The 21,079-nt window shown below is 38.8% G+C and overlaps 1 protein-coding gene across 3 annotated transcripts in view; it reads left to right on the top strand.

Annotated features, from left to right (window-relative positions):
- Window positions 1-21,079, top strand: part of TRIO (trio Rho guanine nucleotide exchange factor) — a 244,329-nt gene that overhangs the window by 102,526 nt on the left and 120,724 nt on the right. For all 3 annotated transcript variants that reach the window (XM_077182117.1, XM_077182122.1, XM_077182130.1), the window contains exons 10-13: window positions 3,494-3,616; window positions 9,648-9,839; window positions 19,371-19,540; window positions 20,457-20,631. In XM_077182117.1, coding sequence (XP_077038232.1) covers window positions 3,494-3,616; window positions 9,648-9,839; window positions 19,371-19,540; window positions 20,457-20,631 — 660 coding nt within the window. The remainder of the gene's footprint in view (window positions 1-3,493; window positions 3,617-9,647; window positions 9,840-19,370; window positions 19,541-20,456; window positions 20,632-21,079) is intronic.

Genomic DNA, 21,079 nt, shown 5'->3' with positions numbered 1-21,079 from the left:
TTAACATCTAAAAATGGGGTTTTATTTTATTTTTTTAAAAAAAGTCTGGCCACTGCCACTCAGTTGTCTATGTAGCCCTTCTACATGCTAGTAGAAGTATGATTTTATGTTTAAGAGTTAATAAGCTTACAAGTAAATAATAGTCAGCCTTTCACCTAAGGAATGGAGCTGATTGATTCTGATATGAAGCAATAAAGCAGACTTGGAAAACAGCAACATGTTCTGCTTTCTAGGCCATGAAATGTCAAAATTGTGCATAAAGATAATGCTTGTGGTAGATGATACTGCTGACATTTGTATGATCAGAGTTTTGGTGCCTGAAAAACTCTTCTGATAGCTTGCAAGCCAGAAATTAGTAAAACATGCTGGCAGGAGGTGTTTTGAGGGTTTTGGTTTTGTTTTTTGTTTTTTTTTTGGGGGGTGGGGTTGGGGGGTGGGGGTGGTACGGGGATTAGTTAATTTTGTTGCTATTGGTTGGGGGAGGGTGTTTTGATTTGGTTTGGCTTGGGTTTTTTTTCCCCAAAAATGCATGTATTTGATCACAGTGAGTCTTCACTGTCCCTTCTGGATAAATGTGTGCTTCCTGCTTCATCTGCCTGCCTCAAGACAGGTTACAGTCACTGATTTCAGCCTTGAGTAATGAAGGGCGGGCCATGAATGCTTGCTACTTGCTAGCATCAACATGATTTCACTGTATGATTCCCATGTGGCTTTTGAAGGCGGTTCCAGTGTAAAATGGGACTTTTTTGAGAGAATATTTCCACATTTTAACTGTCTGAAGATCAGAAATGCAGATATTTCCATCTTCCCTTTCTGAATGCTATGTCAGCAGCAAGTAAGTGGAGATCAGGAAAGTGAATGTATGCAAAGTAGGTAAAGGGGTGGGGGGTGAGGAATGGACAATATTGTGGGAAAGACTGGTGCAAATGAGCACAATGAATCTGCAAAAGATCAGGTTTACTTCTACAAGCAGCATATACCACATATTTTACAGCCATGAGCAATGATTTTTTTTAAATGAATCTGTCTTTCCATAGTAGTTTCTTCTGTCATATATTCTTTTGGGAGTTAGAAAAGTAAGCATTTTTCTAGATCCTGGGCATAAGGATGGTTTTGCTGAGACTGCAGTAGAACTTAATTGCATCATTAAAGCAACTTGCTGCAGTGGAGGATGGTACTATTCACCCTTTGACTGAAAAGTGTTGAGCCTCTTAGACCTTTATGGATTACTTAAGTACCAGACTGAATTCCATTTGCTTTCAGTATTGGTAGAAGAGTCCTTAGTGACTCAGTGTGATGATTTCTGTAACTCTTACACATTTTCTTCCCCTTCCTAGGAGAAGTAAGTTGCTAAAAGGCTAATATCAATGCCAACTTATGGTATTGTCCTTTGATTGAAGTGGTATGCAAAGCACTTACTGATGAGAAGAGCCTAACTTTACTCTGCCTCTACATGCTGTAAAATTCCCGAGAGTACTTCCTCAGTTTTTTTAAGAATCAAGGTGTGAAGATTGAACACTAATGAAATGTGTGTTCATACTGATTTCACTTAGAGGCAGTAATTTTTTCTAGTTGAGTGGTTTATGTCATGATCTGTGTACTGGATTTCTATGACAATTTCTTCCCTTGAGAAGTTATTCAGCATTATTCGGAGCAAAAATCATTCTCCCTGGGCTGCTTTCTGCATTTCATCCCATGCTTTCTGGGACTGATTTTACTGTTGATTTCATTTGTTAGCTTGTAGCTGTTAGTAGTCTCCAGTGTCCAGTCTAATTATTTCATCCAAACATATCTCTTTTCAGCTCTTTTTATAATGGGAAAAGTAGTCTCCTGAAACTAATCAAAAGTACTGGTAATAATAACTGAAGCTATGTTTATCTCCTCACTCTCCTTTGTCTGATCAATATTTTACCTTGAAAGTAGAAAATGAAAACTTGCATTGACCTAAAACACAATAATATTCTTTTGCCAATACTGACTGGGAAAACAAGTATTGCAGAAGTTAAGTATGGAGATTTAATGAAGTGTTGGTGATTTGAAGTGGCTGTATTTTGGGGTATTAGGAAATTGTTTGTTGTTTTGAAGATGTTCAGTAGGAGAGAGCTTGCAAATGGAAAAATACTTGCATGGTCAAGATAAATGAGAAAACCATGTTTTCATTCTTTTTCTAAAGAAAGCGTGGATGTTTTTCATGGGAATAGTGTGTGGGATTACATGTGTCTTGAATGTGATCGGGAGTGGTGTTGCTGGAATGGCTCTCAAATCTGTGTGGAAGAAAAAGAAAGTCTCTCTTTAGTTATACTCAGTTATACTTTCAGTAAAAGAAAACTGAGGAAAAACGTCACCCAACTTTAGGAATCAGAGTAAAGGACACTAGTAGGTAAGAGGTACAGTACAGGCTTTTGCAAGTTACTTTCAAAACCAACTAAAATATTCATGTTTTAAAGAAAAAAGAACGCTGAAGGTGAAGAATGTTAGGTGTAAGGTATTCTGCACCACTGCATAGGTGCTGTGTAGATATGTTTAGCTGACTTTAGAAAATTACTTATGTGCTTATTTGTTGTTTTTAATTCTGAATGTCATTCTTAAGCCTTTTGAGTGTCTTCCAAAAAACTAAATATTATATGCATACTGAAGTAATGGATTAAGTTATGGCTAGGAAGTAGTAGTTTGAAGAGAGGTTATAGGTTTTTGTTCATTCACTCATCAGAACTTTGGTATGTGTGCAGGAATCTTTTGTGTTAACTGACAGGAGCTAATTACATGTACAGTTTTTACTATTTATAAAGCTGTCAGGCCAGTCATTGTGGTAGAAGCATCAAGGTCCTTAAAATGTATTTTGTTCGCCACTTTTTCAGCTATAAAATTTACAATAAACAATTATGTCTGATGTTTTGAGGTGATAGATGCTTCTTAAGAACTGGAGCATATTCCTTCATATGCTCTGAATACAGACATTTATCTCATAATGATTTCAGCTAATTTTTCTTGTGCTAATTGAAGTTAGTTACTACTGAATCTTACGTCTTGGCTTAATGATATGTAGAAGGTTAAGTGATTTCTCATCTAAAGTAGAACTTCACTGTGTGATTCACCAGCAATATGCAAGCTTCATTAGTGTTACCTTGCAGAAAAATGTCAGCTGAAGGTGTAAACAGATTAGAGAGACCCTCACAAGGGGTCTTGCCTCTTGGATCAGATTAGTGTCAAACTGATGAATGTGGAGAAATGGGGATGTCCTTGGTAGGCTTCAAAATACAGATATAATCTTGAATCATACTGTTTTGCTAGTTTGAGCTAATTACTGCCTTGAGAAAAGTTAAATTAGATGTAATTAATGTCCTTCAATGGCAGCATTGTGTTTTAATCCAGCAGTTCAGTTCTTTTTAAGCAGTGCCTTTGCAGCTTCTCAATTACTTGAATAAGTGTCTTTTTGTTGTAACATTCAATACAGCCACTCACGGTTTCTGTTTGTCTCTCTTCTGTACCACAGGTGTTGGATTGGATTGAAAACCATGGAGAAGCTTTTCTTAGCAAACACACTGGAGTGGGAAAATCCCTGCATCGGGCCAGAGCTTTGCAGAAACGCCATGAAGACTTCGAGGAGGTTGCGCAGGTAAAAGCAATCACATGAAGGACTGTACACTTGTCATGGAAATAAATGAAAAATTTCTGCTTTTGCACTTAAGGGCTGTGCAGAGGGAGCCCCACTACAAAACATTCCATTCCAGGAAGAGACTGTTTTGTTTTTGTTGCAAGTTTTTATTGCATTTCTCCTTTATGCTCCAGCTTTGAGATGAAAAAGACAAACTTCCATAGTCCTAGAGGGTGTGAGCCTTAAAGTAAAATAGATGCTTTGGCATCATCACTATTATTAATTTTTTTTTCAAAAGCATTCTTTCCAATATTGATATAAAGAAGAATGAAAATTCTCCTTTTAAAAGTAGCTTAGTTCCATGGGATTCTAGGATTTTAATTTTCATGCAGCCTTTAAGAGAGGATGGAGATGAATTGAAAGTCCTGCTTTCTGACTTTAAGCTTGGGGAGCTCCCACATTCTCAGTGCAGTCTCATGGAGAGGAAGGGGGACTCCTAAGAAACCAGGTGAGCCAGCAAACTGGCCAACCTGGCTTGAGGTTTTTTTTTCTTTAAATACAATTGAGTTTGTAAATGTCCTCCTTTTCTGAATAACCCTTAGTTTAGCCTTAAGTGCTAATACAACTTCAGAACACATTTTTCTGTGAAAAAAATCAAAACAAATAGAGATACAAAGAAATGCAGGGAAGTTAACAAGGAGCTGGTGTAGCTGTTAGCCTCTAAAAGGGGGGATGTGAGGTGAAGAACAACCCTCTGATGGAAGCTGAAGGCTAGAATCCTCCCCATTAGGAACATGCACTGTCTGTCTACTCTTAATGATTGGTAAGAGAAAACATTATTTCTAAGATTAATGAAGAAAAATCTCCAAAGGGAGAGGCTGATATAGGGGTGTTTCAGTCAAACAGAAGACAACATTATTAGGTAATTGTGGCATTGTATGCAGGAGCTTGGCAGTGACACCTGCTATGGGGAATGCATCACAAGTGTTGTTTACAGTTTGCCTGTCTAGTAGAAGATTAAACTCTTGATAAAATTTTATTGTAAATACAGTCTTAGAGCGCTCCAGTGGCTGAGGACTTGAAATAGCATCAGAAAATTTCCTCAATATTGATTTCCTGTAAGATTTTCAAAAAGAATAGGTTTTGTTACTTTTGTATACATACATGCTGGATTTTCTATATGCATGTCTGTTACTTAATTTTTAGTAAAAAGTAGTATTTTCCATGTGGAAATACTTATTCTTCTGGGTCAGACAAGCAGGAGTCTATTTCTGTAAGATACTTAAGAAAGCCTGAATGATCTCATACTTAATACTGCATTATTTGGGCAAAGAAGAAGAAAATGTTTGAGTAGCCAAAAGTGGATGAAGTGCATAGAAATGTTACTTGGATGTTAAAAAAAGTATCTTGTTAATTTGCATTGGACTTTAAAGCAGAAAATTTTAAAGCAAATGTTTACTAAAAACTTCCTAAAACTGAATGTTACTGGAGTTTGAAATTATCTCTTCAGGGAATGGGTGTAAGTTCTATTTTTGGAGGTACTGAAAACTTAGATTGGTCAAAGAACTTAAATATACTACAGGGGACTATCTTCCACTGACAGAAGGATGGACAAAATTATCTAATAAGTATTTTTTTCATCTCTAACTCTTGAATGTGTAGTGAGTTACTGCCAAGAGAGGCACACCCTCTGAGTTGTTCCTCTTACTTGCTGTAAAAATGAATATAAGCAGCCCAAAAGGCATTCCTGTTGTTGCTGTTACAAGGAAGATTATGTTCAAGTATAAAACAGCACTCTGCAGTCCTTGTTAAAGCATCAGTAACTTTTGGCTGACTTATTTTCTGCCTACATTTCTGGTTGGTCCAGGTCTTTGTTGTGTTTTTGATTTTGGGCTTTTATTGTTGTTGTTGTTGTTGCTCTTTCTGTTGTGATTTTGGTTTTGTTTGTTTTTAATAGCACTCTGAGCATTATTAGGGGTTTTCAGTCAGTTCCAGCCAGAAGTTGAAAGTAATGTTAAATGAAGTGTCACTGGCATGGCAATGTTCTGGCAAGTCCGGGGAGCCAGCAGTTATGTTGACATGTTTCTGGTCAAAGGCTAACTCCTGATTTTGAGGGGAGTGAAAATTATTTTTTTCTTTTTTCTTCCTTTCTGCTTTTTCCCACATTCTTTTTTTAATGTGAATGAGGTGCCATTTCCTCAACAGCATTCAAAGAGATGTTAAAATAAGCTGTGTATCAAATAAAATGACGTTCCAGTCAATGGGCTGTAGTCTCACAAACTATTCACTTCTAAATTAATATGAAATGAAGGTTTGTTTCTCTTTATTTAACACTTTTTATTACCACTACAAAAGCTAGGTAGTCAAAACTCAGCTAATAATCCTCCTTAAATTCTGATTACAAATTATTTCTACACATACGTACTTTGACTTGCACCCACTATTGTAAAATCGTGCTTTTCTTTTCATGTGAAGCCTGTCCAGTTCAATTTCTACTTACCCATCTTTGTCTTTCTTTTTTGACTCTCTCTCCATATTCATCTTTGTGTCCATAAGACCATTCAGTGAAAGTGTCAAGTGTCCAAATTTTGACATAATTGAGTCACTTATTGGCATGAATTTTCAGCTTACAAGCACTGGATACAGGTCAATATTGTAGTTGTACTTCTCTGCGCATTTTTGCCTGAAAATCTAAATCAGCTTTTTGTGTTTCAAATGTGATCTGTGTCTGCTTTTTGACAGTAGTCTATGCTCAAAAACCACAAAAGGTGTATGGCAACAATCAGTTAGTGGGTTTTCCACAGGTAAGTCTTCTTGGTGCAAGAGATGCACAAGAAAGCTTATTGCAGACCTTGTCTGAATACACTGTTCATTTCCCTACCAACACCTGTTCCCATCTCCTTTAAGGTTATAAAAATGGGTTATGAATTTGGACTGGGTCTGAACTTTACTGATGAAATGGTTGCAATACATCAGATTAAAGGTCCCTGTCTTATACTCTCTTGTGGCTATCACCAGATGCATAAAGAAAAGGGACTGTATGCTTAAAAAGTTACCTTTACTCTCCCAGTTAACTGAGCCTGTTTGATGTTGGAACTGAAGGATGCATCTGAACCAGTCACTGATGGACTTTTCTTTCCTTAATTAGGCTACTTTTTCAACCCCTTTACGATCTTGGAATGTATTCCAGACCCTGTGGCAATGAGTTATGCAATTTAATTGCTCCTTAGATGAAAAGTACTTTGCTTTTTCATTTTAAGTGTATTGTCTGATGCTTAAATGTGATAGTGTCCGCTGTACTTAATGAGTCATCTATCTTATTTTCTATACCTTTAATGATTTGTACACCTCTGCTGGTCTCTAGCCATCCATGTGTCGCTCTTCCCTTTCCAGACCACAGTAAACTCCAGGTTGTTTGAAGTGCAGTCCGTATCTCCACTTACTTCTATTTCTGTGTTTATTGTCAGTAGTAGTCATTTCTGCACTAGCGTCTGAAATTTAATCTTTGGGTTTTCTTTGATGTGTCACTTCATACGCTTTCTAAAAATATGGTGTTGTTCTTTGTGAATAATATTGAGAAAACATTATTTAACAGAAAGATGGGAAAAATTATGGATTTTGTAGTTGGGGAAGGTGGTAAATTCCATTATGGACAATTATTCATAATTTTGGAGAAGAATGCCTATTAAAGACTTGCACAGAAGGATGGGACTACAGGTCGTCTTGAAGTTCTTACAGGGCTCCTTCTTCTCCCCTGGGATCTGAGGAGAGTGTGCTAGTGAAGAGATCCTGAGGAAGTTTGCCACCCTGAAGGCTCCTTTCCTTTCCTTCAATTTAGGAAATTGGCATAAGCACCATTAAGGAAGAACTCTTGCTCTCTTTGCCTAACTTTCAACTGGAGGCTGCCCCTTGGGACAAGTATTTTCAAAATTTTTGCATGACTGCTTTTTTCCCTTTGAGCATTGTTTAGAAGTGAGCAGAGAGCTGAGAGAGACAGTAGGTAGTAGTGAACACCTAGTTGATGTGATTTCTATCCAAAGAGCAGTTTATATTATACTCCAGCTCTACTTGGAATTGAAATTTGAGCAACAAGGCATGTGCCTGCTGCTAGGTTTGAGAATTGCAGCCCCTTTTGAAGCAGCATCCAGGCTGTGATCTTTTCTAAATACAGGCAGCTCACCATCCCCTTTACAGAAAGAGAAGTCAGATGTGCCTGGGCCTGTGTAATGCGGAAGATACTCCTGGAATTCATAAACAATGCTTCACATGTGAGATAAAGTTTTCATTAAAATGGGAAACTTCTGTTTCAGCCATCTGCAGCTGGGTGTGGTGCTCTGGACTGGTGAAGTAGTTGTTGTTTGAGGAGTGCCTTGAGGCTCTCTGGCCTTGCCCCCTGAACACATGTGAGCTGCAGCCATGGAAGGCAGAACACCCAGGCACCGCTCAGAGTGTGTTCAGGGTCAGCCTGGCCTGAGACAGTGCTCTGGGGCTTGGAGCTGCCTGCTCCCCACTGAATGGGATAAGCTCGTATTTGTCTCTGCAGGCATTCCCAGGGAAACCAGGAAGGAGTTCTCTATCTCTCCATGCAACTAAAAAGCTGAGAGTTAAGGAAGGGCTGAGAGTTACATAGTCAAAGTCAAGGAACAGCGTGGATTTAATTCCTTGCATAAATAGATCATAATAAATTAAGGGGGAGCTCCCCCCAAATATGTGAAAGCTTCACTGAGTCATGTAATCTGTCCTGGGCTTGTCTGGTAATTTACCTTGATACCCTGGGGGAGAGCTCTTATTTCCTGCCCTTTAGTTCAGTTTTAGGGCTGGACTTGGATTTAATTTTTGTGGATATTATAATGTTAATTAGAGGTGTGATACTATATTTATGGCAAAGAAAAGCACATTTGCATAGGCTTAATTTATCTTAGCAAGGATTGTTTTTACCTGATGTAATTGAGGTTGGGAGGACATGGAAGGGCAGAAAGGAGAAGGAAAAGGTGTAGTTTATATTGTCAAGAATGCTTTCTTCTTTTTTTAGTCTGTAGTGCAAACCTATCAGAAGACCTAATGGTGTGACATGAGCAAAGGTTCTTTAATCTAGACTTGACTTCAGTTTTTTCCTTCAGTGGTTAACATCCTTTTAACCTTCTTTGACGAGAGTTTTGAGAACCATTCTAAAACATGAAAACCCAAGTTAGGCTCAAAAAGAGCGCCCAAAGTATAACAAAAGTTTGGACTCAGTCCTGTTCCAAATAAACAAGATATTAAAGTAGGCTGCAAATGCAGAGCTTTAAGAGTTGTTAGACACCTGTCTCTTCTCTGCACCATGGAACTCCTAGCACATCAGAGACCAGACTTCTTCTGTTGTTTTCTGCTTAGTCTCAAGTTTCTTACAGGCCTTCTTGTCTGCATTTGTTAATCCTAGGATGTATTGGGACACTATTCCACTACGACACTTGGCCATAGCTCACTTCTAAATCTTTCTATGCTGTTGCTTTTTCACAAATGATGATACACACTTGATGCATGAATTTTGGATGCCTGACTTCTTTAAGAATGGAGAGAAATGTTCTTTTTCTGTGCTTGGTCGCTTTCCACCTTCCTGCTGGATGTGTGGACTTGATGTTAAGTGTCTCTACCAGCAGTTAGAATTTCTTCAGCTCTAGTAGTACACATTTGAAAAGTCTTCTGTCCTTGACTGTAGTGATTTTTCCAGTATTGAAGTAGACCAGTTGGCATGTGGTGGATTAGGCATTTAGGCTGATCTTTATTCTAGATATGTATATAAAATACTAATTCTAAGTTTTGTGTCGAGGAGACATTTGAATAGACATAAATAAGGAGCTAAGGAATTTATTCACGGTTAAGTGGAAAATTATATAGAAATGTAACAAAATCTTTAGTAAGATTATATTGTGCTGCCTTTAAGAAAATAAGAAAGACAAGTACATCCCAGGGGCCTTTTTGTAATTTTGTTTTTATTAGTGGAGTGGCTTTAAAATGTAGTAACTGACTTTTCTTTCATTTAATCCTGTGAAACTAACTTATTTCTCCCCAGAACACATATACGAATGCAGATAAGCTCCTAGAAGCAGCAGAGCAGCTTGCTCAGACTGGGGAGTGTGACCCAGAGGAAATTTATCAAGCTGCCCATCAGCTTGAAGACCGGATACAGGATTTCGTCAGGCGTGTGGAGCAGCGCAAGATCCTGCTGGACATGTCTGTGTCCTTTCACACTCACGTTAAAGAGGTAAAACTTCCACTAATTGTGATGATAACTTCCAAGTCCTAAACCCAGTATTATCCAGTGTTGCTTTCATTGTTAGAACCTTGCCATAGGACACCATGAAAACCTGTGTTGTATGATGAGTTTTGGTTTGTAATTCACTGTGGATTGTGGGCTGGGGTAGCGTGTGGTTCTGCTTAAGGATTTTTAAAATTTGAGTTTATTTTGATTTTTTACTTTCAGAAGCAGCTTTTACCTCCTTTGCTGCACAGGTACACATGCTTCTTCAGTCACAGAGGAGGGAGAAAGGTTGTATCAGGGAACTGGTACAGCTAAAAGTCAGGATTGTGGAGGGAGATACTGTGCTCTTTTGGTTTTTTTATCCAGCCAGCTCTCCTGCTGGACTTACCAGACCCATGATTGGACAGACATGGTTCAGGAGACCAAAATGTGTCACAGAAGTACAAGGCTACTTAAGGCAACCTTGTTGCCCCAAGAGACTTTGTTTATTTCTGTGTTTTGCACATCACACTTTCATCTGGTATATTGACAGTTCTTTGCAACCTAAAGATCTTGATAATGACAAGATCATTAGGTCATGATAATGTCATGATAATGACAAAGGTTTGCCTCATGTTTGCAATTTTTAGTCTTCTTCCAAGGTCACCAGGAAAAAGAAGATTCTGCCACACTAATTTTTTTCAGTAAGATTAGCTTTTTTGCTCCAATTCAAAATACAGAACATGAATTTATAAGCTCATGGGAGAAGGTGGAACAGGCTTCAGCAAGATGTTTTGGCTTTTGACAATCTTAGGTTACTTGGTTTTGAGTTCATGTTAAATCTCCTCACTGTTCAAACTCAGTGAAAATATGAAAAGCTTCTGGATCACAGCATGTTCCAGTGTGCCTTCCTTCCTCACACTGTACATTGTGAAATGGTCTGTTTAGTGGCAAAGTATAGTATTCAAAGTAGCTTCTTCAGCAAAACCTCCTAGAGGATAAGAGTGGGAGTTTTTTATAAGCGAAACATCTGCTTTGCACTTGAAACAAAAGCACAAGGCAATTGGTCTTTGAAGAAGATCAGGACTGAATTACTTTTTAGCTTTAGACATGAGTACATAGCTCCCCCATCAGTTTTCTGCGAGATGGTTCTTTGCCAATACTCTCACAGGACACTGCTTGTTCAAACAAAATACAAATACTGTTTCTTAAACTATTCTTAGGGAGCAGCTTTTTTGTTTCACTTTCTCAAGCAAATAGTACTAGTCCTTATCTGTTAGGAAGCACAGGAGCAGTCAGCTGCTGAAATGTGTTCTTTTTTTCCCCATATATATCTCTTCATTACCTGTTTCTCTTAGCATTAAAAACAACAGCTGGAATGGTATTTAAATAAAATACAGTTGGTTGTAGTGGTGAAAGACCAAGAGTGTAAAAGGATTTGCTTTCAAAAATGAAAAAAACCCTGAAAGGCAGACTGATATGTGAGTCACTGTTGAATAATTCTGGGAGGCCGATCCAGATGTGCTGGCACATTGCCACTGCTCCCCTAGATAATAATGTTTTATTGAAAAGAAAAAAATAGATATTCGGTATTTTGATTTATTTCTTTGGGAAAAAGGCTATTATTTTGAGTCTGTAAGCACACACAGCTGTTACTATGGAAGCCTCTTTGCAGTCCAGACTTCGGGGGAAAAGTACTATAGGTGCTAATGTTGATTTTTTTTTTTTTTTTTTTTTTTTTTTTTTGGTTTTGTGATATGAATGACCTTTATACCTAGCAATGCGAATAAAAATTTGAATACTACCTATTTGTAAAGGATGTATTTTTATATGTTTGCAATCCACTTAAAAATACAAATGAGGGAGTGAGGCGCGGTGTTCATATTTAGTAGACTAGTCCTTGGTTCAGGTGCAAAGAAACAGCAAGCTCAGAGCTCTTCTGTTCTTTCTGTATTCTGATCTATTTTGAAGAGCATGTTGTTTGTTATCAAACATGCGTATGGAGTGCTGAGAAGGCATCACAAAGCAGATGGAAGATAAAAATGCCCTAACCTGAAAGCCATCCGTGCTTATTGGCAGGAGAATTGTGTTCCTCCTGCGGGATGTGGGAAGTTGCTGAATAAATTAGTGCATACCTGTAAGCAGCATAACCTTTCTGCTGTATTGTGGAGACATTAATGTGCACTTGTAGCTAGTGAAGAGAGGAGTTCTAGCAGTAGGATAATAGGTTAGTTGTTGAACCAGAAGGAGGTGCTTTAGTTGTTAAATTAAAAAATACCTTAAAAAGAGCACCAAAAAGCCCAACCACCAACCAGTCAACTCCCAAAACACAAAAAAACCCAAACAAAGGAAAACACCACCAATGTATTTTGCCCTTGAAATACTCAGGGTAAATTCTGTCTCTAGTATCTTTTATTCGTATTTTTTCTGGTAAAAAACAAAGACATGAACAGTTAAATTCCTGTTTGTGTGTGACAGTTTGGAGGGAGCTGCAGAGCTTAGAAAAGCTGATTGTCTGAGTTATTGGCTGTTTGAGATTTTGAAATCTGGCTCCGTATCCTTCTAGTCCCTCAATTTCTTTGAAGTAGGATGTTTCAGTATGTTTTATTATTTTCCCCAGAAATACTTCACGTTGAATGAATGCTTTTCATTTGGATGAGAGTATTCCATTACCACTTCTCCCCTGTAGATTTACATAACCTTTATACCTGATGCAGAATTTGCCTGCAATTTTTCTCCGCTTCTCTAGGAAGCAGCAGCCCTTCAGTGACTGCCCAGTACTCCCACTCTGTTCATGCTGAGTAAATCAGCACAGTTTCTGCTTTCAACAGTGTGCTTGCCATAAAAAGCTCTTCCTGAAAGTAACAGGACTTTTGCTGTCCTTATGCACAGAGCAGCTGTGTGCTATGTGTGCAGCAGCCTGTTGTGATGCACATGGAAAATACTGTCTGTCTTTAGCCTTTCCAGAAGTTTTGTAGTGAGGTAGTTACAAGCTGGTAGAGCTCCCTGTGGCTTGCAAATATCAAAAACCCAACATACAAGTTCTCAAACTCCTCACAGACTAGTTTCAACAGACAACATCTTTCAATGGGGAGAAAAAGGAGCTATTCAAAAATAACAGAAATACAGTGTTATGTAATGGTATCACTCATTTGCTTAGTGATGATCTAAGAAAATAAGTTGCTTGCTATTTGTAAATTGTGATCACATGCTGCTGTCTTATTATTAGTTTTAAAATTGTAAAGCTGTGAATATTGATTTTTGGCTCCCATGCATACAGTGAGAAATTTCAATCTATAAGCCAGACTCTTCAGGGAAGTGATGTACTGAAGTTAAGCTGTGCACCAACAAGCTTTAAGAGTGTTTGGGATCATAAATATCCCTGTCAGGATCTTTGCATTGGAACTACTATGTCTTGACAGATGCCTGGCCTGAGGATGGGTAAGATGCAACTGAACACCTGAAACAGACCATTGCAAGACAGTGGACCCCTTATGGCTTCTGTGCCTTTGGGCATTTTTTAAGATGGCAGGGGATGAGGTGAGAAAAAAATTGCAGAGGTAAACGATAACACTTAAAGATAGCATTAACAAATAAGCAGTTATCAAAAAAGGTTGTGTGCATAGCATAGGAGCAGGAGTCTCAATAGTCTCTGCTGTGAAGCGTGGCACAGACTAGAGATGAACAGCATTTTGGTGTGAGTTCAAATTTTTCCATACACGGACATACACATGTGCACACACACTCTCTCCAAAATGGCTCCCTCAGCATCTGTGAGTGGGAAGACTGAAATCCCTTCCAAGCCAGGTGTTTGTTGTAGTGCCAAAGTAGAGCAACAGATATTTTCCTAACTGAAGTCAAGTGTGGGAATGCAGATCAGGCTGACTGTATGTGGAAGAGAATGATCTCTTAAGAGCCTGTTGGTTTTTTGCATATAACCTTTTGTGTGTATTCTGACAAGTTGATTATAAAATAGCTCAGAGCGCTTTTTATGTAAACACAGTATGCTTAATGGTGTTACTAGAAGACATGAGTCTACTTTTTTCATTCTTACTCAAACTAAACTTTGCTCCAGAATAGACTGAGGTTGAAACAAGGAGAAGGGAAGTGGAATTGGCTAGGTTTTCAGATACAAAGCCATCATTACCAAAGTCATGAAACAATGGTCTATGCCAGCTTTGGAAGGAAGGTGGCGTCATTTTGAGGGTGCCAGTGCAAGGGAGGGCAGAGGAGGCCTGGCTCTGGCCACAGGGCTGCCCATTCATTCACATCTACCTATGAGGCATGTGCCTTTGATTCAAAAAAGCTTGTTGATAATAGTCTCACTTTGTCTCACAATTCACTGCTGGAAATACACTCTTCTCTGCATTGCCCAGTATGGGAGGTTGTCTATAGCACAGCCTTGCATTAATTTTATCTTGAGGTAGACCCTGAGATGGCAGCCCTGCTCCTTTGGTTGCATGTCCCTCCTGGGTATTTGATCTTTTTGTGCTGGTGGTCTACAGGTTAAATTTGGATGTCACAAAAAAGGCGGTTTTCTCCTCTGCAGGCTGTTTCCAGCAGCAGAGCATCTCTTGGATGTCCCCATCTAAGTGTAAAGGCTTTATCTATTTGGCTCATGCATTTCTAATACTTTTATTGTGTCATTATAGCACAGCAGTGATCAATGTAACAGGTCTGGTAAAAGATATGAAGTGCATTCTGATCAGTATTTTGATACGCTGCTCATCTTGTGAGAGTTGTGGAGGACACTTTTAAATCAATAATGAGAAACATTCTCAGTGGCTGCACACTCAAATGTGTAGTGGCTTACTGCTGGTAGGACTGGAATTCAGTTTGCCAGCACAGCTTTTCTTCTCTCTTGAGTTTTTTAATACTGGTAGCTTCTTTGCTTGGAAAAAGGATGAAATGTAAGTCCCAGTGTTACTGAAATAGCACAGAGTGCTTGACAAAAGTGAGGCAGAAGTCAGCCTTGATGCTTTATTAAGCTATGTATAGACATTTTTCTCTTGTTCAGTTAAGAAATAGGGCAAATGTTAACAGGGTAGTAGTAGTTGATGTAATTTTATGAACATGTGGGAAACTTGGTTTTGCTGCAAGGATGAATTTATTCGGAATCAGAAATTGATTCCTTTATAACCATAGGATAGATAGGGGTATTTGAAGCTTTTAAAGATAATTATATCTAATGAAAAAAAATTCAGGCATTTAACATCTTAAATGCCACTGAAAGGCCCTGGAGGATAAACCCCTGTGGTGTTTAACATCTTAAGGTTTTTGTTTTTAAAAAGGCACATTTTTTGTGCATATCCTCAAAGCCAAAGCTTTCAGGCAGACATACACACACTAGCCCCTTCCTATGCCCAGACATACTTGTTAGGGAGCACCATTGCAACATTTGGGCCTGTACAAATAATAGATCCTGCAACAACTGTGCCTGTGTTAATGCACATACTGCAGCACTGTGCTGGGGGACGGGGATAGAAAGAGGAATTTGCAGTTTTTACATGCAGAAACCACGTGTATTTCTTTGCCTGAGCCTGCTGAAAAGGCAGACTGCATATCCAAAAACCAGTATTATAAAAATGAAAAAATAACTTGTGAAAGAGTGTGATGGATGTTTTATCCTAATAAATAACTCTGTGCTCTTGGTTGAAGTATTTACTCAAAAACAATTGTTCTCTGTTTATATTCTGCAAAATACAGTAGGGTCTAATTTAACTGCAGTCTTTGAGGAGATTGCAGAGATGGGACTTAAATGGATAGAGGCCCATGATGGAAACACTGAAACTTCCAGGATGTTGCAGACAATTGAAATAATACCATCTCAGTGACTAATGGCATGCTCCCAAGAACTTAGGAAAGAGGTACTACAGGATGCAGGCTCACTCAAGCAGATGTTTCTCAGTCTGTGCTATATTTAGATCAAGAAAAAAAATCTGCTGAGTGAAACATTTGCCTGTCAGGGATTCAGAATTTTATTTCCCTCTCTAATTTTAATTCTGATAAGATGCAAAGAGCAGATGAAAAGAAAAGAACCTCTTTCTGTGACTGGATTGAGTTTTGTATGCAGTTTTTCTCACCGTATGTTAGAGCTGTCTTGCCGCTGGATAAAGTTCTTACTGAGATCAGAGGATTTGATGGTTTGTTTAGGGAACTTCATGCTACTTCTTTTACAAAGAATAGAAAAAACATGACTGGAAGTTGCTCAAAAATTCACACCGAGAGAAAGTTAATAGTTTTTTAATGATGAGTTTGTGGGTTTTTTTCCCCACTGGATTTTTGTTGCCAAGCTCTCTTTTATGGAATAACGTGTTACTTCAGAAAGTCATTGCACTGTAAAATCTGTAATTCTGCACTGCTGAACATGTATGGGTAAGCTCTAGTCTCTGTTCACCCCCTGCTGTAAACTGTTTGCTTTCTTTTTTGCTTTGCTGTGCAACCTTGTACAGTCTTCAACCTTAATTTTGTATCTGAAAACAAGGTAATTTATGTAATTTCCAGGGTTCATTCTGGTTTGAAAGCTGCAGAGAAGCCAGCTGGCTACTGCCACCCATTAAGAATTAAGCTTCTCTCAGTACACTGGATGAATTTCTATCCAGCTTTAGTAACATGACAGTTTTATTCATCTATGGTGGCTTTATCATAACTTTTGTTTATAAACACATAGATTATTTTGAGGGGAAGATTTTTGTCAGAAACTTACTTGGTGCATAAATGTAAAACGTTTATTTGGCAATGTATTAGAGTAACTTCTGCTATGGAAGTGTCACAGAGCTATTTATTCATTTCAATGGCTTAACTTGTTCCACTTTCAACAGCGTATGAATCACAGCTAGGCAAGTAATGCATACTAATTACTCTCCTTCTCTTTCTGCATTTTTCATAAAATGTTTTTGCTTCCCAAGCAGTGCCCAATTCAGCTCATGGGCTAGGCAAACACAACGTATTTTTGAGCCCTTTGGTACCTTGGGGGCCAGATACACGTTTATAGTGATGCCATGCTGACCAGGCACTAAGCCAGTCAGCGTCACACTTGGTTGTGCTGGTGCCCATGTCCTTCTGCTCAAGTCAGGTGGTGTTGCCTTGAGCTGGCTGTGCAGAGAGAAAGGTCTGCATGTCTGTCCTCTGTTGGCTTGGTCTCCAGCATCCAGGGTGAGCTCTGAGGGAATTATTCACATGCACAGTACCTCACCAGTCCAGCGCTTGTAGGTTCTGTTGCTTCTGCCAGATCTCCATCCAGTTACAGAAGTGGCTGAAGTGTACGTGAAGAATAAGAAATTAAGAGGTGGGGTGTGTTCCTTGTAGAGGTCTGACACAGCCCAGCAGCAGAAGGCATGTTGTTAAAAATTGAAGTGGCTCTCAGACCTGTCTCGAGCTGCAGTACAGATACTTCTGAGGGACCCAGGGGGCAAATTTGATACAGTCTGAGAAACTCAAAATTATTAAATCCCAGTTTCTCTATAGTAAATATCTGTGTAAATTTGGCCTTTTGTAGGCAGCACAGTAAGCATGTAGAGCCAGCAATGTCTTCCAGCCAGCACCAAGCGCATCGCAGAAAACAACAAAGTGTTGCTCTCAAATGTCTGTATTTGCACGGTTGCAAGCTGTACTGTACATACAGCTCATTTGGAAGGTCTCTGACTCGATGCCCTATTTTTATGGCTCAGGCATAAACGTCACAAGCTAAGAGAGGAATAAATGCATGTCCTCTGGGCACTGAGTAAAATTTTCAGGCTGTATTTTTCGGCTTCTTGCTCTTAAGTTTCATTCATTTCCCAGTTAAAGTTGCATTCTGAAGTACACATTGGAAAAAAAAAATTGGATTCTGCGTTGGGTTATGCTGGAATGAATGTTGACGAGTGCTTCTGACCCACTTGTAAAGTTCTATTGATTTGTGGTCCTTTTAATAAGAAAGACTGCTGTGCTGTGGTGTTTACAGCTGTGGAATTGCATTCAGGTTTGTGACAAGCATTGTCTTTGAAGCATATGAGTAGTCAGAATAACAGTGTGTATGAACACACAGAGCTGGTTTGGGGAGGAGGGGGTAGTAGATTTGTAGAAAAGAGTCTGGTTAAATCTCTTTAGTTCATCCCAGTTGTGAAAACTTAGACTATAGCTTGGTTTACTCAAAACCTGCAGGAGGCATATAAAGCTATGAGGTGCCAAACCTGGCATTTGATTTTAAAACAAAGTTTCAAAGGAGCTAATTAATCAAGACCTGGAATCATTCACTGAGTTTTCTATTTTAATGTTTTAGTTAGGAAACCTTTATGATCAAAACATACATATACAAACAGCAGCATGAAGTGGCTATTTCTCTAGAAAATGTTTAGCAAAGAAATAAAGAAAACATTCAAGTTTCTCTCTTTTGAATTTAAGCCAGTTTTGATTGCTTAGTTATGTATTTTAACAATGTTAACCTTTTAATTAGGTTCAAATGTCTCTAAAATTTTCAAAGGCAGAGATTAAAATGTTGTCAAAAGACCTTAATACTTTTGATCGGATCAGAGTTACTCTTTTGGGATAAAAAACAAAATCTTGTTCTTGGAATAGCAGCATTCGGGATGGGTTGGTAAAATAGACAGGAGGGACCGGGTTTGAGTGCTTCCTGTAAGAGCAGCTGTTCCAGTCTGATGTTGTTGCTGCTCATGGGAGTGTTGCAGGACACAGCCGTGCTCCTGCTGCTTTTTTCAGTTCCACAATAGATGGCTAATGGTTTGCTGATGAGTGACTTTCACAAAGAGCTTAGGATGCAACAGCTTCCATCATGATATTGTGGAAAAGAATACTGTAGGGTTCTTCACATGACCAGCAGTGATACCTGTCCAGCAAATACCTAGGGATTTTTGTGTAAGCCATGGTGCACGGGCATTTTTGAGCAGGGATATGTGCACATGGGAAGCAGGGAGCAAGAATGTAGAATTAACTGGTAGAATTGCTTATGATGATTTTTGTTGTAATACCATGAAACTGAAGCTGGGAGGGCAAACACCATCATGATAGAACAATAACTTCTCACATCTGATTTGTCTCTGTATTTTGTTTTCTGAAATGCCCTTTCTTTTTCCTTTTTTCGAAGGCCACTGAAAAGTGTTATGTTGTCTGTGTGCAGTGTCAGCCTGGCAGTGCAAATTTGATGGTGGCTACAATACATCTCCCTTCCTTCCTTCCTTCCTTCCTCCCTTCTCTCGGAGAGTGTGTTACCATAGCATTTCTCTCCCAGGGACTCTCGCGCAGAACTGCAGATGGGATTCTCACTATGAACTCTGTGCTGCTCAGTCGGATACTCTCAGTTCTGTAGAAGCAAAATGGGGAAGAAAGGGTGACTTAGCAACACGGATAAAGCTTTCCTGGTATTTCCAAGAAGCGAAAACCTTTTTTGAAACAAAGGCTTGTCTTCATTAATATGAGGATGGGATTTTTCTATGAAGAAAAACAAATCCTCTTTCTTCCTGCCACCTCAGTCTGTTTTCTCTTGTCCACGGAGATGGATTCAGAATAGTTGCCTGATCCTTGGGCTTACATTTCTTGCTTTTTTTCCCTTTCCTTTAGCTGTGGACGTGGCTTGAAGAGCTGCAGAAAGAACTGCTCGATGATGTCTATGCTGAGTCTGTGGAGGCTGTCCAAGACCTGATTAAACGTTTTGGTCAACAGCAACAGACCACTCTGCAGGTTACAGTCAATGTCATAAAAGAAGGTGAAGATCTCATCCAGCAACTAAGGTAAGACAGATTTTTATTTAAATCTCCCCTGCTGTTTATCTGATATTCTGTGAGGTTCTTTCTGTTTTGAGGGTAGAGATGATGAGTACAAGATATGATATAAATAAAACTTGTAAATATTAGGACTACAGGGATCTCTCATGCTGTACTGATGGTCTCTAAACCTCTGTTTACAGGAAGCTCAGCTTATAAACACTGCTGCCACAAGAAGGAGATTTTGTTGACATAAGCTACCTTTTTGATAGAAGCAGTTGTCTGTTTTTGTAGTCTGACATGCAGGGCTCTCACTGCATTTTGAGTTCTGAGCAGCAGCCTTTTTATAAAGAAACACTTGAATTTGTTTTGCATACTGACAAGTAACTTCATTGTAGTAAAAGCCAAGTTTGTGGTCCATTTCATTCCAAAATGATCTGAATAAATAAATTTGGTTCCCAGCTGCTCTGGTACATGTCTCCTTTCCTACAGGAGATTAACAAATCTGAATTTGCAGGTTTTATACTCAGGTAAAATATTAAGTAATTTTTTTTTTAAATGAACTAATTTTGATTTTCTTTCCTTGCCAGGAAGATTCAGGAAAGTAAATAGTTATCATATGCTACTTCCTTTCCACAGTGGCAGCATTGTCTCTGGTTTTAAATTTTATCCTTCCTGTAAATAGAATGTCATTAAGTGTTGAATTGGGAAAAAAAATGAAGGTAATTAATTTCCTAATGGTTTTTTTGAGTACTAGAACATAGTTTGACTTTTTATTTACAAAGATGTACCGACTTAACTTTCATGCATTATGGTTTGCAACAACTTCGTCTGAAGCAGGCTTATATCTTGTGCTCATATATATATAGTGTCCAAATTGTATGGGTTTTTTTTTCAATAATGCTCTTTTTTCTTCCCCCTCCCCTCTCTCTGCTTTGATTAGGGATTCTGCCATTTCTAGTAACAAGACCCCCCATAACAGCTCGATCAACCACATAGAGACAGTCCTGCAGCAGCTGGATGAGGCCCAGTCTCAGATGGAGGAGCTTTTCCAAGAACGCAAGATCAAACTGGAGCTGTTTCTGCAGCTCCGCATATTTGAAAGAGATGCAATAGATGTGAGTCTTTGCTCTCAGACTTCACTGCATGCATTTCTCCTCTTGTCTAGGAATGTTTGTGCTGACATTGTGTAGTTGCATTGGCATGTGGCTCAAATGGCTGCTAGACTTAATTCTTACCTGAACTGAGGCTTTTGTCCTGTGTGTGAAAGTGTCAGAAGAGCTCAGTGCTCAGCAGAGCTGAGTTTTTGGATTTGCTCTTGGTGCATCTTTAAGAAAATGTTAGGTAAAATCATAAAGCATCAGTTACTTCATCTGCTAAGTTTAGCTTGTATATCAAACTACCATGATATAACTAGTATGCCTGCAGTTAATATGAATAGGACTTGCAAGATGGTTTTTTGTACAAACCCTCTAAACTGATGCTTTGTAGTAACAACCCTCTTCTCTTCCTTTACCAATCAGCAGTTTTCAGTTAGCAGCTGCAAGTGGTATTTGAAATTCTATC

Source organism: Agelaius phoeniceus, chromosome 1 (genome assembly GCF_051311805.1).
Source record: "Agelaius phoeniceus isolate bAgePho1 chromosome 1, bAgePho1.hap1, whole genome shotgun sequence".
NCBI lineage: Eukaryota > Metazoa > Chordata > Aves > Passeriformes > Icteridae > Agelaius > Agelaius phoeniceus.
This window is presented reverse-complemented; position numbering and strand designations above follow the sequence as displayed.